At 40.3% G+C, this 16,414-nt stretch overlaps 3 protein-coding genes and 1 pseudogene across 3 annotated transcripts; all 4 read right to left on the reverse strand.

The window, feature by feature from the left end:
- Positions 1-1,808: 1,808 nt before the first annotated feature.
- On the reverse strand, positions 1,809-5,237 carry LOC128458315 (odorant receptor 131-2-like). The gene is made up of 5 exons (XM_053443102.1): positions 5,234-5,237; positions 4,341-4,560; positions 3,545-3,683; positions 2,898-3,323; positions 1,809-2,063 (listed from the first exon to the last, which is right to left on the reverse strand). Exons 1-5 carry the CDS (start codon positions 5,235-5,237, stop codon positions 1,809-1,811), a joined length of 1,044 nt encoding a protein of 347 aa, XP_053299077.1.
- A 1,473-nt stretch (positions 5,238-6,710) lies between these two features.
- LOC128458316 (uncharacterized) lies at positions 6,711-8,979 on the reverse strand. Its single transcript, XM_053443103.1, has 4 exons — positions 8,897-8,979; positions 8,338-8,398; positions 7,659-7,790; positions 6,711-7,262 (listed from the first exon to the last, which is right to left on the reverse strand). The coding sequence occupies exons 1-4, from the start codon at positions 8,977-8,979 to the stop codon at positions 6,711-6,713; spliced, it is 828 nt and encodes a 275-aa protein (XP_053299078.1).
- Positions 8,980-10,047: 1,068 nt separating this feature from the next.
- Positions 10,048-11,882, reverse strand: LOC128458317 (odorant receptor 131-2-like). Its single transcript, XM_053443104.1, has 2 exons — positions 11,727-11,882; positions 10,048-10,866 (listed from the first exon to the last, which is right to left on the reverse strand). The coding sequence occupies exons 1-2, from the start codon at positions 11,880-11,882 to the stop codon at positions 10,048-10,050; spliced, it is 975 nt and encodes a 324-aa protein (XP_053299079.1).
- An 895-nt stretch (positions 11,883-12,777) lies between these two features.
- On the reverse strand, positions 12,778-15,687 carry LOC128458319 (odorant receptor 131-2-like; annotated as a pseudogene).
- Between the last annotated feature and the right edge of the window lie 727 nt (positions 15,688-16,414).

Consider the following 16,414-nt stretch of genomic DNA (forward strand, 5'->3'; position numbering starts at 1 on the left):
GTTGGGGTTGTCCTTCGGGATGTTTACCCTCATCAATGCTGCTAACAACTTTAATCTTGATGATGTTTTCCTACACGTGGCATCTATTGCACTTCTGTCCGTCCTGGGAGAGGGATCCCTCACATGTGGCTCTCTCTGAGGTTTCTACGTATTTCTACCCTGTAAAAGTTTTTTTAAGTAGTTTTTCCCTGCTCTTGCTGTGAGGGTTAAGGACAGAGAATGTCACACCCTGTTAAGCCCTATGAGACGAATTGTAATTTGTGAATATGGGCTATACAAATAAAATTTGATTGATTAACTACTTGTTAACTTCCACTCTCTCTTTTATGTATTCATCATCTCATGTGTCACGTTGTGTGTTCTGGTCTTTTGATTTAGTTTTATATTGTTGTAGTGGCTGAACTCTGTCTCATTTTCTTTTTCACATATTCTTTTTGTATTCAAAGATAGATATATTTATATATTCTAAAACATGGAATTACAGGAGAGAATTAAATCTATTTATAGAAATTCATTCTTTTTGAAGGTCACTGGATTTAATCTGTCAGAAAAACAGGTACTTTGCTCTGTGACTTGAATATAACACAACTGACATTTGACCAGACCTGCAGTTCATTAATTATCTGATTAGTAACTGACATATCTTTAGATTTCACATGGATGTAACATAGGTCAGGAAATTACAGTTTAAGAAACACACAACCTAAAATATCTTAAAATAAGTTCTTTGTTCAGAGATAAGGTCTGAAGAAACCTTATAAACAGAGTTATTCATTCTCTCTGGATCACAGTCACCCACTTGTTGGTTGTGACTAAGGTGAGCAGCAGGCTGCCGCAGGGAGCTAAGCTCAGAGGAACCGTGAAGGTAAGGATGTGTAATGGAAGAATTAACTAAGTATGGTTGAAACCTATGGTGTAGTTGAAAAGTACGTTTTATGACCTATATCTACATACATATACAACATGTCCAAATACTTTATGACCTGAATTGTTTAATGGTCTGAACTGTTTATGACCTGACAACTGTCAGACCCTTTTTATCACTTATTTACTCCCCAAAGAACTGAATGTATGTGTGCTTATCTCCAAAGAAAACATGTAAATCTGTTGTCTGTGTTTAGATTTCTCTCTCAACCTACGCCTACAGAACCAGCAATTCTCCAGCAATTTGTCTTAAAACTTTGTCATCATGAATGTTTCCGTTACTTATAGATAATTTTCTCAGAATAGAGCAGATGTGAATTTATTTATCGTCATGTGAAGTTCGATCAATGACAGATGTGACTTTAAAGTTTTATTTCCGCAACAACAGCAAAGCGAATATTCTTCTTTCCCTCCTCGATGACTGGAAGTGAACAGGAGGTGAAGGTAATGTTCAAATATTCCCTTCGTGTGGCCGTTCCCTCAGACTCCAAAGTATTCAATTTACATTTACAGTTTACATATTTCATATTTAGATTTTTGTTTAAAAGTGACTGAAATAATCCTTCAATTAAAAAAGTACTGGTTTCTAACCCTGTGACAACATATGTGATTGTGGAGGTATACGAGCATATCAAATGTGGAGAAGTTCTACCTGTGAGATTAAAACACAGTTATCATCATGCTCTGTTTAAGATCTGGAGCTCATCCGTCCACTCCAGACTCAAGTGTTGATCTTTGGATATGAACGAGATTATAAATATCTGTTGTACTCAGGAAACAAGTTCATATTTTCAACAGTCACCATGAGTTCATCATGTTTCTGTGCAGGAGGGATTCAAACCACACTGAGAGACAGAGCCGTCACTCAGATTTGTCTGATGTGGTTATTTGACCTTCAGGTTGACCTTCTGCACCACAGGCCTGACCCTGATGATACTGCCTCGACAAGCCAGGGCCCGGGTCCAGTACTTTCTGAATAGCTCGTCCCTGAAACCGTAGATGATGGGGCTCAGGAAGCGAGGGATGATGTAAACGAGCAGGAAGAAGATGTAACGAATCTCTAGGCTGAGCCGAGGGAAGAGGGAGATGAGCGCCGCCTGCAGGGAGGGAACCACGAAGGCGAGCATGCACAGCAGCAGCTGAGAGAAACAGAGATGAAGGACATGTCTTTACAGTTTTATAATTAAGAGCAAACTTATGTGAGGTTGCTAAGGACTTCCAGCTCAGATTTTTTTTTCAGGTACACATGACCTGTGTACCTACCTTGTACTTTCTATTAACTGAGATAAAAATGTGTATATGGATTCTAATGCAGTTTGATTAAGAGATACTGAACCTTTCAATGTGTTTTGAGCTGTAAAATAACTTTGACACTTATTACCAAATTTATAAGAAATCGACATTTGTGAGTTGAAAATTGCTCATATTGTTTCAACCTGTCCTGCAGGATCAGTGTTATGTAGAGTCGACAGTTTGGGATGTTTCAGGACATTTATTAATTTGTGTCCCCGACACCTGACAGAGGAACCGAACCTCGCCCGCCAGTATTCACAATCTCTCTCTTTCTATAACTAAAGCTTTAGAGGATCGGAATGTAGACGGACCATGCAGGCTGAGCTCCTTCTTCAGACAACAGTCCAGTTAATTGTGATTGTTAGGAACGTACATAATTTGGGTATTCATGTTGTTAGGGGTTCATATTTAGGGAGGCAAAGGGCTGCAGTGTTTCCTCTCAGAGTCCAAACACATGCAGGCTTGGTTGATTGGAGACTAAATTGTCTGTTGATGTGAACGTGAATGGTTTTTTGTATCTGTTGACCCTGGCGACCTGTGTCCTCGTCCTCTCGCCCAGTCTCAGCTGATCGGCTCCAGCCTCCCCCGGTGCAGATGATGGATGGATGGGTTTATGGTTGGGTTAGGGGAGTTCACCCAGGGCAACATAACATCTAAAACCACCACTGTGTGACACCTACCTGGACCCCGTGGAGCAGCACGGTGTTCCTGGCTCTCGTCACCGAGGCCAGGCCCGTAGAGGCCGCTCTGGCCGTCAGCATGATCTTACAGTAGGTGAAGAGCAGTGTCAGAGCCACGCACGACAGGTACGTCCCGTCAAACACACAGTTCTTGTAGTAGATGGAGCGGTCGCGGAAAAGAAGCGAGTGGTCGCAGAAAACGGTGGTGTGGAAGAAACTGGGGGGCTCCTTGACGAGGGTGATGAGGAAGTCGGTGACGGGCGGGGTGGCGGTGAGGATGAAGATGACGCAGATGAGGAGGAGGGTGCGAGGCACGGTGCACATGTGGCTGTAGTGCAGAGGGAAGCAGATGGAGATGTATCGCTCCACCGCCATGCCGGCCAGGATGAGAGGGGTGAAGCGGGTGGTGAGGACCGCCGTCATGATCTGGGGGGGGGGGGAGTGGTCAGAGTAGTCAGGTTAGTGAGTAGTCAGGTTAGTTTGCAACAGGAAAGGCAAAGCAAGGAATTGTCTGGGGCCCCCAGCTGTAAGGGGCCCCTGGAAATTGATATGCCCCAGGCACCTTTTGTCTGGGAGCACCAAAGTCCCAGAACGCTTGCAGCTGGTGTTTGTCAGACTCGTGTGAACGAGGTACGATGTGGACTCACCAGGAGGCAGCAGACGGAGGCGTGGATCTTCCTGAAGATGTAACTGGCAACGTAAAGAGCTGTGACCAGGGTCAGCTGCAGAGCGTCGTTTATCACCATGCAGATGAACATGATGTATCGAGGGTTCTCATAGAAGAGGCTGCAGTCAGAGAGGGAGAACTCTTTGATTACACTTCATAGACTGAAAATTATGATCATTATATATTTGCATATTGTTAATATCTACATTATTCTCTTAATGAATAAAATCATTGTTTGGTGCAGTCAAACTATTTCAACTTTATATGTATTTATATTGAAATTCCAAAATAAAACACAATTATTTACTGAATCGTGCACCAAATCCTCACTATCGGTTCCTTCTGTGCCTGAGAGAATTACTGAAATGATCAATAACTTTTCCAAATTCTGTCAAATAATCTTCTGTGGATGAAGTAATGGTTTCAGCTGCAGGTTAGAGGACCCTGAACAAAGTGGACTCATGTTAAAGGAAATGATTTCGACCTTCATAACTGAGCACATGTTTTTTTTATTTAGAAATTTGATTACTTTGCTCATTTGATTATGTATTTGTTGTGTGTGACAGGTCAACTTATATTTCTTTTGTACAGTACACGAGCATCATGCTCCTCCAAAAAACGTATAAATCAATGACAGGATCTGTATATTTACAGTAGAAACACACACATTACTTGTGCTGTGTGTTTGCAGTCTCTGTGTTTAGATGCAGCATCTTTAAGTTTGTTCAGAGACTAAATCTGAAGCAGGTCAGGTTTACATTGTGTGTTCAGTGCACCTGTGTCGGAGGAAGGTGTGCACCATGCTGCTGTTGATGACACTGAGGGTGAGCCACACCAACATGGCCACTATGTTCTTGGTCAGAGCATTAGAGAAGCTGTCTTTCGGTACAGCCACAGCGCCCCCTGTCAGTGAGAAGCTGCTGTTACTCAGCAGGGGGCCCAGAGGGATGGAGGAGGTGAAGTTGAGCATCACTGACTCTGACTCCTTGTCACGATCTGAAGAAACAGAAAATCATAATGTTTTAGAGACATATACAAACAGTTGTATTCATGCAGTGTTTCATGGTTGAAATCTGCAGCGAGTCATTTTAATGATGACAGATTACAATATTAGAAGATTCACTGCAAGGCACATTTTTTTAAATGTATCCACACGTGAGAGTATTTGGGTTAAAAACTTTTCGACGAGATCAAGCATGAACATTGTATTTTATAATTCTGACAAAATCCATGCAGGGCTTTATGAAAGACTCTCAGGTTGACATAAGAAATGAGGTGAATGTAAATATTGTAATGATTTTTATACAATAAACACAAATAAAATGTAAATATCTACAATCATTCACATTGTTCAGGATGGCATGGTTCACAGTGTTCACACTGCAGGAAGATCACAGGTAAATCATGTGTTAACTTATCAAACAACCTTTCAAAGCAGTGTAGTAACTTGACTTTCAAACAGACAAACGCACACAGATGCTGATTTCCTGAATGACATTGCTCCTTTGTCAGGCACAGATGAAATGATTATAAAACTTGTTTGATTCATTATAATAAATAGACAGATAACAATCTTAATAGCTTAGACACCTCACCATGTTCTCAGACACATGTATACTATTAGTAAATACTAAAATACAACAGGTTTACAGTATAAATGTATTAATACGCATTGTACGACATATTTAAAGACTTACTTCACTCAGCATCCCATAAATATTCAGTGCACAGTCTGTAATGAAATGATAAAACAAATTAGAGCAGAGAAAACTTTGAGACATCTACAATTATCTTATTAACATTGTGGACACAAACTTACACATCCACCAAAGCAAGTGTGTGAAGCCCAACACTGCATAAAGAAATGATAACAGCGACGATGATGATATTTCATTCACAGACAGGAAACTTCACTCTCTGTGAGTCACTGACTGTCAGTGACTCCTCCAACACCCTGAGCCCTCGTTTATAACGTCTGTGGTATTTATGTGTGCGTGTCTGTTTGTGTGTGTGTGTGTGTGTGTGTGTGTGTGTGTGTGTGTGTGTGTGTGTGTGTGTGTGTGTGTGTGTGTGTGTGTGTGCGCGTGTGTGTGTGTGTGTGTGTGTGCATGTGTGTATTAATCAGGTCGTCATAGGGGTAGGTTGAAGGTCATGTTTGAGTATGAGGAGACTTCAGATCCCTGAGCTGAAGAGATGAGCAGAAGAAGAGACAGATAGATAGATAGACAGATAGATAGATAGATAGATAGATAGATACACATGCAGAGACTTCTTTTAACTAATAATTAATTCTTAAATGCTCCTATAAGAAATACAAATCTAACTCTAGTCATTAAACTTATCTGTTATTGCAAATATTGCAGTTTATTTGCTGAGGAGTCACCCCTACAGTGGGCTGTACCATTGATGTAACCGTGACGTCATCTGTACGTCCGTTCGGTTTGCAGTGGAGCGCGTTCAGGTAACAACGTCACCACAGCTGGTTAGTGTGGTTAGTTAACTATTTCACTAAACTGTATATGATGACAGTCAGGTTCTGCACAAAACTGTGTCTAGTGATGGACGCTAACTTAGCCTGATAACTTCTGTTTAACTTTAGTTTAAGTGACAGTTTTGCTAACGTTAGCCTCACATTATCTAAGTAGCTGTTCTCCATTTTACCTTTCTTTACTTATATAAACGGAGGATGTATTAATTGACATCATCAAAGAGAACTGTACTTCCTCTGAATTGTCTTGAGTGTATTTGTGATCGATTTTCTCCTTGTTGACATGGTTTAAACTAAAGAGGAGAGAACAGGAAGTCCACACGTTTGCTGTTAAAACAATAAACCTGTCACAATGTGGCAGAAGGCCGATGTATCAAGGTCACAAACGGTTTTGCTCTACTGTGTTTAGTTTTGCTCTGATTATTGTGGAAACCACCAGAATCCAGTCTCCTTGATAACCAGTGGTCTTTCGGACGAGTTCTCCTGAACCAGCTGTCTCAATGATATTTGACTACGGTCCTCTGTTGGCCTTCCCATTTTGAAGAGTACATTACATTTGGCACAAGGTCATTAAAGGTTATATTCGCTGTGACATTTTAATGTTTTCCATCAACACCTCAAGCTGTTATTCTCTAGGCCAATGGAGGTTGTGTTTTCGTCAGCATTTGTTTGCCCATTGGAGGGAAAATGACTGACTCAGCGAGTGACCTAGTTTAAGATGGTATTTCTTGTCATTGGACTGCTTGGTGGAGGTTATAAATTGGGAGGAGAAATAGATGATGTCAAACGCTTGTCTTTTATGCACAAGAATCAGGTCTTTGAACAGGTTCTGGCGTAAACACTTCACAGACCTATGAAAGAAGCTCAGGGATTCAGTGGCCAGAATCACAAACAGATCTGTGATATCTGGAGCCGCGCACAGAAACCAAATCACCCCAATGACCATGTACGTTTTTCTCACTGTGCAGATTTGCGAGTGGCGCAAATGTTTGCAAATGGCAATGTAGTGCTTAATGGCCATGCTAGCTAAGTTGACTGGGGTGTTCCTGGTGGTGAAGACGGCCACCAGGATGAGGAGGCAGCAGAAAGAGACGTTGATCTTGTAGAAGATGTAGCTAAAGACAAAAAATGTGACAGTAACATTCAGCTGGATGGAGTCGTTTATCACCATGTGGATGAAGAGGATATAACGAGGGTCTTCGTAAAAGGTCTGGAAGAAGACAAGTGAAGAGGGAGGGGCGTGAAATGTGCAGGATACAGCAACAGCTCTTTGTGTACAAAGGCCTGCAACTAACATTTATTTTCATCAACAGTTACTATGCCAGTGATCAAACAATTATATGTTATAGTAATAAATGTTATATTTATAAAGGTTGATAAAGTGATTAGTTCATTTACAGAAAATGAATTGCCAATGCTTTCAACACTCAGTTAAAGGTCAATGTCACTTATTAAAGAAAAATGTTAAAATATTTAGTGTTTCCAGCTTCTAAAATGTGAGGATTTAATGTTTTTGTCTGTTGTACATCTCAATGACAGATGTTTAGATTGAAGAATAGAAAATCCCTTTGAGTCTGTTCTATTGTATGTGTGCGTTTGTTTTTACCCGGTGTCTGAAAAACGTGGAAACCAAGGTGCTGTTGATGTAACTGAGGATGAGCCACAACAGAACAACAATCAGGTTCTTCACAACCGCTCCGGTGAAGGTGTCTCTGATGTAGGTGAACTTATTCAGCTGCTGAGGGTGACAAGTAGCAGAGACAAAAAAGATTTTTAGAAACATAGAATCCTCAATCTGCAGATTCTAATCCTTCTCTGTGTTTTGATCAGCTGACCTGCTTTCACACCTTAATATAGCAGAAGGTTAATATTTAGTTTTTCATGAGCACCCACAGGCTGTGAGTCAGCAGCATCATCCTCTCTTTTACACTACCACACAGACACAGCTTAAGCATTTTGAGGAAATGATTCAAATTCAATTTAATCTCATGAGCTTATGTGCATTCCTATGAGTAACATGTCTGTTTACATCAAAATAACAGTTTTTACAGGAAGTCATTAGAGTTTACTCTTTAATTTCATTTTAAATGTGGACTTGAATAAGAGAACATGATGGTGGCAAAATTAACTTTCCCACATTACTATTTGCATTGGTCTTAAAGAATTAATCAGCTCAAGATTTTAAAAAGTAAAAATTAATCAAAAACAAATGTTCAGATCAAAATAAATAACATTTTCATATTCCTTTCTAAACATTTAACAGTGAGACTGTTGCTTCACCAAACCTGATGAGGAAAACTCATGTTGCCTCCTGGAACCACTGACGAGCTCATGATCGACTGAGACCTGAGGCAAAGACAGAGGCAGACATATTTTAATCAGCCGGATTCATCTATCTACAGTCAACAGTTGGTAAATGCGATTAAAACAGCAGCTTTGTGATGCACATAAAGTAGTTTGACCTTTTTGAGTTTTTAAAAACCTCAAAAGCTAATAAAATGTATAGCAGTTTTATTATAAAAACAGTTTAACATTAATAAGACCAATCAAAATGCAGTTTTAATATATGAAACAGAAACGCAACTGACAACAATATTATTCGGCGCTTTATCTTAAATGAAGTGTCAACACAAATACAAAACAATGTCATAAAAGTCGGAAACACAGGCTTTAAACTCGTAAGATTTATCTATAATTATTAATTATATTCACATTTACATTCTTCCTGATAAAAGACTAACTAGCAATGTAAAGAATGTTTTTAAAACATTGACATTTATCTAAATCTTGAACTGAACTGTGTAAAATGGTTCAGCAGAGAGTTGCAGTCTGCAGCTGCCTCACCTCCCCCGCTCTGTCCTGTTCCTACCTGAGTCCAGGTCAGACGCTGAAGGCAGACGTCTCTTCAGTACGGTCTTTATAAACATGTCCGAGTTCATCAGAGAAAAAAAAAACATGGTAATGACGGAGGGTGTAGCTTGTGACGGTTATGTTGACGTCAGTGAGATCGAAGCATCTTTTATTTATCCTGTAATATGTTCGGCCTTAATTTGCCTTTAGACCTGTGTCTCCATGATGTGGTGGACGCACCGTAGCCTCCTGCAGTGACACTGTTGTCCTCCCATTGGGTCAGTCTACTTATTGATTAATCTGCCAGTTACTGTCTCAGTTTCTCAATTCCACCAATGGTCTGAATTTTTTTTATTGAAAATGAAAAATGTCCATTACAATATTTAACATTTTGAGGAGACGTTTTATTTAAAGCCCCCACAAGGAACTTCTCATGTTTGTCAAGCAGTTGTGTTCCCAGCGTCTCCTGCAGTAAAAACCTCCTTTTAGAAAAATTGGAAAATTGGAAAAAATACACAATTCACAAATACAATGAACACAAGACTACTTGTGTAGGAGGAAGAAGTCCGGATCTGTTTGAAATCCTTTCTCGTGCTTGTTCTTCTTCCCTTGTAGCTTTTTTTGTTTCTGATCTGATCATGTCCCAGCCTCAGCCATGATGACAATAAGCAACTTCAAGAAGTAATAATCTCTAAAGACGAGTGTGCTTCAGCTTCCTTTCCACCGGCTAGCAGGCTCCTCACTGTGCTGTGGTTTTTATGTAGAGAACAATCTATCTGTCAGTGTGTAAAGTGGAGCTCTGACTGTGTCGTCCCACTCACTGAACTGAAATGACCTGGATATTGCCCATGATCCTCGGCTTCCCGAACCATAGATCTGTGTTAACAACTAATATTTTAACTCAACAGTTCTGTTAAAATCAATGTTGAACCTTAGAATTTTTTAAATGAAACCCAACGAAATTGAAATGTTCACTTAAAGTTAGAGTTTCAGTATTTGTTGATTTTAACGGTATTAGTCTTATGATTTAATAGATATTACAAATTTAAAACATAACCACAAGAATTAAGAACAAAATTGCTGATCACACGTGGTTTCTCTGCTCGATATTGATAAGACGTTTGCGGTCTGTCACTGTGAAGCTGTCACTGCAGTTTAATCATCACTCTTGGCACGGTGACGTTTTTCCGCTGAATGTTGCTCGTACTGACTTTACACACCAGGTACCTTCTCACATATCTCCTGAAGAGCTGGTCTCGCAGTCCGTAGACGATGGGGCTGACAAAGCGCGGCAAGATCTGGGCAATGACATAGGAGGAAAAGCGTATGGTCGAGTAGTTCTGGGGCAGCAAGTAGAGCAGACATTGTTCAAACATGGGTCTCACATAAACAATCATGCATAACAGCAACTGAAAACCGTGGAGCAGAATAGTGTTTCTGGCTTTTTTAAAGTCTACAGTCGCTCCCTGGGCAGTGAACAGAATCCTGAGGTACGTGTAGAAGAGCAAGAGCCAAACGAAGACGAGACAAACGATGTGCGATGCATCTCTCTTCTTCAAGCTGTAGGTGCTCCTGAACACAGTGTCCCTGACACAGAACGCCCTGGAGTGGAAGAACTGCAGAGGCTCAGTGATCAGGAGGATGAAGAGGTCGGGTAGGATAGAAAGAGCACTCACAGCCCAGATCAGACCAATCAGGATGTAGGTGTTCCTGACGGTGCAGATCTGACCATGGCGGAGGGGGATGCAGATGGCGATATAGCACTCCACCGCCATTCCAGCCAGGTTCAGCGGGGTGTTGAGGGTGGTGGTGATGGTAATGATGAGCAGGATGAGGCAGAAGGGGACATTGATCTTGTACAGGGCGTAGCTGATGATGTGGAGGAGGGTGGACAGGGCCAGCTGCATCATGTCGTTTATCACCAGGTGGATGAACAGAATGTATCGAGGGCTCGAATTGAAGATCTGTGAGTGGAAAACAGCAGGCGAATAAAAGTGACTCTCAACAAGTCACAAAAACAAACTTATAGCTTAAATATAACTCAAATATTTGGTTACTGTCTGAAGGGTAAGCGAGACCCTGAAGAGATCTGTGATGCTCTTAAATCTCTTAAAGACACATTTTTATTATTGTGCTCCCGGAGAATATGAACTCACCTTCCACTTTATAATTCCTTTTTTAATAATCTCAGTACTTCTCCGTAGCTTCTTCTCATTATTTTATTTATTTTCTACCAGTTTATTATTCTGCTTTTCATTTTTTATAATAATACCAGGTTTACCACATATCTGTGAACAGTAGAACAAGTCTGATAAGGTCATGACAAAGTTTTGCTACTGAATATGACTGAGACATAAAAACAGGAATCCAATAAATAAAATTATATTATTTAGCTTGCTCTGGAGACGCAACTTTATTTTTCTCATAGAAATTCTAGTTTTTTGTTCCCTTTATTCGGCTGATTAAATTCTTTGAACCTGGATATTGACGTGTGGCATACAGTCTCTTTCTCACTCTCAAAACCAAACATGAAGCTTGTTCTCAGTCTCAGCAGTTTGTCCTCTGGAGGGTTATTAAAGATCCTGCTCTTCAGGTGAAAGTGATTACTTTGTCATGTGTTTAAATTTGACTTAAGATAAAGTTCTTCACCATAGTTTATTCTCTATGAGACAATACGCTTTTAAATACATTTGCTCTTTATCTTTTGAATATGTTAAATAATCTGTTCGGAAAAATGAATAATGAATCGTTTAAAGAAATTACAGATTTCTTTCAGAAGAGTAAGTTTACATTCATCATGTTTGAGTTTTGTATGGGAACATACCTGGTGCTTCCTGAAGGTGTGAACCAGAGTACTATTGATGTAGTTAATGGAAATGCAGAGCACCGTCACGATCACATTCTTAGTCACAGCTGTGGTGAAGGTGTCTCGCTCCACTGCATTCACGACAAAAGAGCCATTAACAGATGATAAATTCATGTCTGGAATGGCAGAGTCTGAAAAAACAAAAAACAATATTGAAGGTTATTCTGTGAGCTCCAAAGTGTCACATATTCTACAAAATATTATTTTCTAACAGTAAACTCTGTACTAGGAAACATGCCACGAAATGTTGAACTGCATAGATCACCATGTAATTATCTAAATCTTATGTGTCACAAACTCTTTAACTCATTCTGAAGCAGTTTCAGTTCTTTCGGAGCGAATAGTCAAATTAAACCCACAGCTGCTGCTAAGAGAGGGGCTGGGGGGCACCCTGACACAGTAAAGGTTTGCCTAAGTAGAATGTTATAGGTGCAGCACACAGCTCTAAACTGAACAAATGTCTTTTGTAGTCGGATTTCTGAATTGAAAACCTTATTTTTTACAGAACACACAACAGTAATAGTTTGTAATACTTTTAAAAGCACATTCTAGAAAACTGATGAGTTCAGATTTATCCGATTGAATTGATGAAAAAGCAGCAATGACTGAGGATTTGATTTATAATTAGATAATAAAAAAAATTTATATTGAGATGCATTGACGTGATGCATGTGAATGGTTGACAGCTAACTCGTTACTAAATTGTGAGGCAAGTGAAGATGCACATTTCTACTGCATCCCCACCTACACCTGACACCTGCATCCATTGGACGGTGCCAGCTGTCAATCACACTGTGGTATCCACCCCCCAACACATCCGGTGCTTTATGGTCTGTTTGTCTCTAAATGATCATAATTCACTCAATGAACATCAGCTGATTGAAGAAGACTTGAAACTAGAGACTGAGAGATAAACTCCTGAATGTTTACTGACGTTATAAAGTCAGAATGTATTTGTTCTCATATTCTAAATCTTTGTTTAAAATCTGTTTGCACAGCAACATGAACTTCACCACGGTGTGATGGTTGATCTCAGTTTACATATCAAGTGCTTTTTCAGGTGCTGTCTGAAAGTCTTGTCTCGTAGCCCATAAACGACCGGACTGATAAATCTAGGTAACACCTGAATGATGATATAAGAAACAAAAAACACGTGTACAAAATGTTTGGGGAACAAGTTCAACAGGGCATTCCTTATAACATGGGCTAAATAGGTCAGCATGCACCCCTGTTCCCTGAGAGTCTCGATAACTCGTCACATTAAAGTTATAAGAGGATTAATTCATGGTGACGATGTGAGGATCCTGCAACTCTCTGTTACAGGGAAACATTTAAAATATGTTCAGGTCGTGTTAAGATTGGTCCTGTAAATTCAAGCTTTAACACCAAAGACCAGAAACCAAAGGAATATCTCTGATCAGCTGTTCAAGTTATCATGCGAAGACCTCTAGTTTCAATCTGAAACCAATATTCACTCTGACAGACGTTTTTCATGTTAGAGCAGTTTAAAAAAAAAACGCCTACAGGGCCAGATACGGAATAAAAATACACACTAGTTATGTTTATGGATTTGCATTAAACATTTTATTAACCAGAAACAGATACGTCGTTCTTATTGGAAAGGATGCAGCGTGATATGATAGTAAGTGCAGAAAAATAATAATGAAGGCAGGGATCACAGATGTTACTCTGACAGATGTGAACTCCTCATGAAGAGAAGGACTGATTTCCTTAAACTGGCTCTGTAACAGCAGAGCTGAATCAGTCCTTTTGTTTGACGGTGAAACCATTCAAACCCAGTAATATCCATCTCAAACACACACCTACATTTGTACAGGTCTTGGAGGTCTCTTCAAACTCACCAAATATGGTAAATCAAATGATACATGCTTGATGTAGGAGACAAAAAGTAATTATTGTTGCAGAACAAATGCTGTTATTAGATATTATCTGCACATGCATTTAAAAAGGGTTCCAGCATTATAGACTACGTGATAATAAGATACTGCAATGAGACTGTGGGATATGATTAACAACTGCCCTTCCCCTAACAGTGCACTTACCTATCCTCCTCCACCAGGACTCAAATAAGCCTGAGGGCAGATCGTTGGCTTTATATTCGGTATTGAGCGGCTGTATCATGCTGATGAAACATGACGTCATGATATTCACGTGTGTGTGTGCTTGTTGACAGTGTCAGTCAAAGTGGTGGGGCTTTAATGTGTCTTGTCATTGACTCTACAAGTCCCTGATCTTTTTTTATTTAGGATAGTAACTTTATATTTGTTATACATGTCATTGATTAAAGAAACTGAATGGGTTCTGTCCGTACACATATCACATCCTTCCACCTCCTTGCTGCAGTAGCTAGAATATCACTCAGAAGAGCTCGTACCTCTGAGGCCCATTGTTCCAATCAAGCCACATCAAATGACTCACACTCATAGAGATCAGCTCTATAAATATGTGTGAGTTTCAAACATGCAAATAAACAATCAAGAAACAGGATTGGATTCATCATGTTTTGAACAGACTTGCAGCTCCTGTGTGTAGTTGGAAAAACTGAGTATTGTGACAAGCAGTTTAGATTTACACAAGTGGAGCAGGATGTTGGATTGAAGCTTTTCAACAACGAGCCAGTCTATCAATGGTTTGTTTGCAGGACTGTAAGGGTTGTGTGAGGAAGATGGACCCAGGAGCAGAGATGTTTAATAGAAAGAGTCTTTAAATAAACAAAAGCACAAGGAAGCTTACACGAGAGGCTCAGGAGATCAGGACAGGGAAGGAACGCAGAAAAGGAAAGCACCATTGAATATCCTTTACCAGACGGCAAGAGGAACAAGAACAAGAACCACAGAGAAACACTGGGAGAAAAACAGGAAGCAAAACAGACAATCCGACCGAGGACAAGGGGAAGGACAGAGGCTTAAATACACACAGGGAAGGCAGGGGAAATTGGCCACAGATGCACCACATGAGGAGTTAGAAAGAAAATCACAAACAACCCACAAGGAACAGAGACTACAAAATAAAACAGGAAACAGAAAACACAGAGGCTGAAATAAACAAACTAAACTGACAGAACATGACAAGGACCTGCACAATAATATAATAAGCTGGCGTTTTTACTTGCTCTTTTTGCAGTGAACAGAATTCTGAAGTAAGTATAAAAGATAATGAGCCAAACTAAGACTAGAAACACTGTGTATGTGATATCCCTCTTCTTGGTAATGAGTGGACTTGGGAAGACAGTTTGCCGCAGACAGAAGACTCTGGAGTGGAAGAAGTCCAGTGGCTCTGTGGCAAAGGTGATGAAAAGATCAGGAAGAATTGACAATATGCTGGTCGCCCAGATTGAACCAATCAGCACCAAAGTCCTCCTGACGGTGCAGATCTGCATGTGGCGAAGAGGGAGGCAGATGGCGATGTAGCACTCGGCCGCCATGCAGGCCAGGTTCAAAGGGGTGTTTTCAGTGGTGAGCAGAGTCATCAGGATGAAGGTGCAGCAGATGGAGACGCTGAGTTTGTAGATGGTGTAGCTGATAACGAACAGGGTTACGGTCAGCGTCATTTGGATCATGTCATTGATGACAGGTGAATGAAAAGGATGTAGCAAGGATTCGTGTAGAAGATCTGGAAGGAATGAAATAAATACGTTTTTATGAAGTAGATGATTTAAAATGAAAAAATCTTAGTGTGCGTGTAACCAGAGCTGCAGACGATTCATTGAATGATTTTTCTATTCATACTCATGAAAGGATTATCACACCTGGTGTTTGCAGAAGGTGTGAATGAGACCTGCATTGATGTAGTTGATGGAGATGCAGAGAACCACAACAATCACATTCTTGGCCACAGCTTTGGTGAAGGAGTCTCTGTACTCGATGACCACGGTCACGTTGGTGGATGACGAGTTCATCTCTTGACGTCTGAAGATCTGATGACAGAGAAAACATGACAGTTTTTATAATATCGTGTTATTGACGAGGAAAGTCACCGAATATATTTCTGTCAGTATCATAGTAAAAACATCATCACAAGGCGAAAAGCAGAATTAGTGTCATGGGAAATCTTATGGAAGTTACCTGATCCCCTGAAGTTATTGCCTATTCACAGCACGTCAGCACCAAGTTCTTCCGCGACATTAACTTAAGGGAAGCGGAGTAAACGCACCGCGGAGAGGGCGTCTGGAGAACAAAGGGGGAGAGCACCGGGGGGGGGGGGGGGGGGGGGGGGGTCGCGGAGCCGCTGAGCGAAGGTGTTATATAATTAGCATATGACTCAGGGCGAAGCCGCTGCTGAGCCGCTCTCGATTCCCCATTGGAGGAAAACAACCCGGAAAGTCACTCGTGATTGGCTGGTAGAAGTGTTGCCACTGTTCACCCTGGGTCATTGCAGCACACACGTGGGGTAAACCCCTCCCACACAATATTAATAATAAAAATGAATATATAGTTGTTACTAGTAATATATATTATAAATCATTATTTATTAGTTTACCTTTACCAAAAGCAATGCAGTTAATTAAGACTATACATTCATTCATGTGATGCTTGATGTTATAAGTGAACATATTGTACAGGGAAGAAAAAACATGAACGAGGTATATGTTGAGTCAAAGCTTTATTTACATACAGCACAAATAT

The sequence above is a fragment of the Pleuronectes platessa genome, chromosome 16 (assembly GCF_947347685.1).
Source record: "Pleuronectes platessa chromosome 16, fPlePla1.1, whole genome shotgun sequence".
Taxonomy (NCBI): domain Eukaryota; kingdom Metazoa; phylum Chordata; class Actinopteri; order Pleuronectiformes; family Pleuronectidae; genus Pleuronectes; species Pleuronectes platessa.

Excerpts from the sequence above, each read along its gene's own strand:
- LOC128458315 (XM_053443102.1), bottom strand. Across the intron at positions 3,324-3,544 it reads CCTCCGTCTGCTGCCTCCTG|ATCATGACGGCGGTCCTCAC; the intron begins GTGAGTCCACAT and ends CCCCCCCCCCAG. Across the intron at positions 2,064-2,897 it reads TGCTGCTCCACGGGGTCCAG|CTGCTGCTGTGCATGCTCGC; the intron begins GTAGGTGTCACA and ends TGTTTCTCTCAG.
- LOC128458316 (XM_053443103.1), bottom strand. The coding sequence starts at position 8,979 with ATGTTTATAAAGACCGTACTGAAGAGACGTCTGCCTTCAGCGTCTGAC. Across the intron at positions 8,399-8,896 it reads AACAGGACAGAGCGGGGGAG|GTCTCAGTCGATCATGAGCT; the intron begins GTGAGGCAGCTG and ends TCTTTGCCTCAG. Across the intron at positions 7,263-7,658 it reads CCACGTTTTTCAGACACCGG|ACCTTTTACGAAGACCCTCG; the intron begins GTAAAAACAAAC and ends GTCTTCTTCCAG.
- LOC128458317 (XM_053443104.1), bottom strand. The coding sequence starts at position 11,882 with ATGAATTTATCATCTGTTAATGGCTCTTTTGTCGTGAATGCAGTGGAG. Across the intron at positions 10,867-11,726 it reads ACACCTTCAGGAAGCACCAG|ATCTTCAATTCGAGCCCTCG; the intron begins GTATGTTCCCAT and ends TTCCACTCACAG.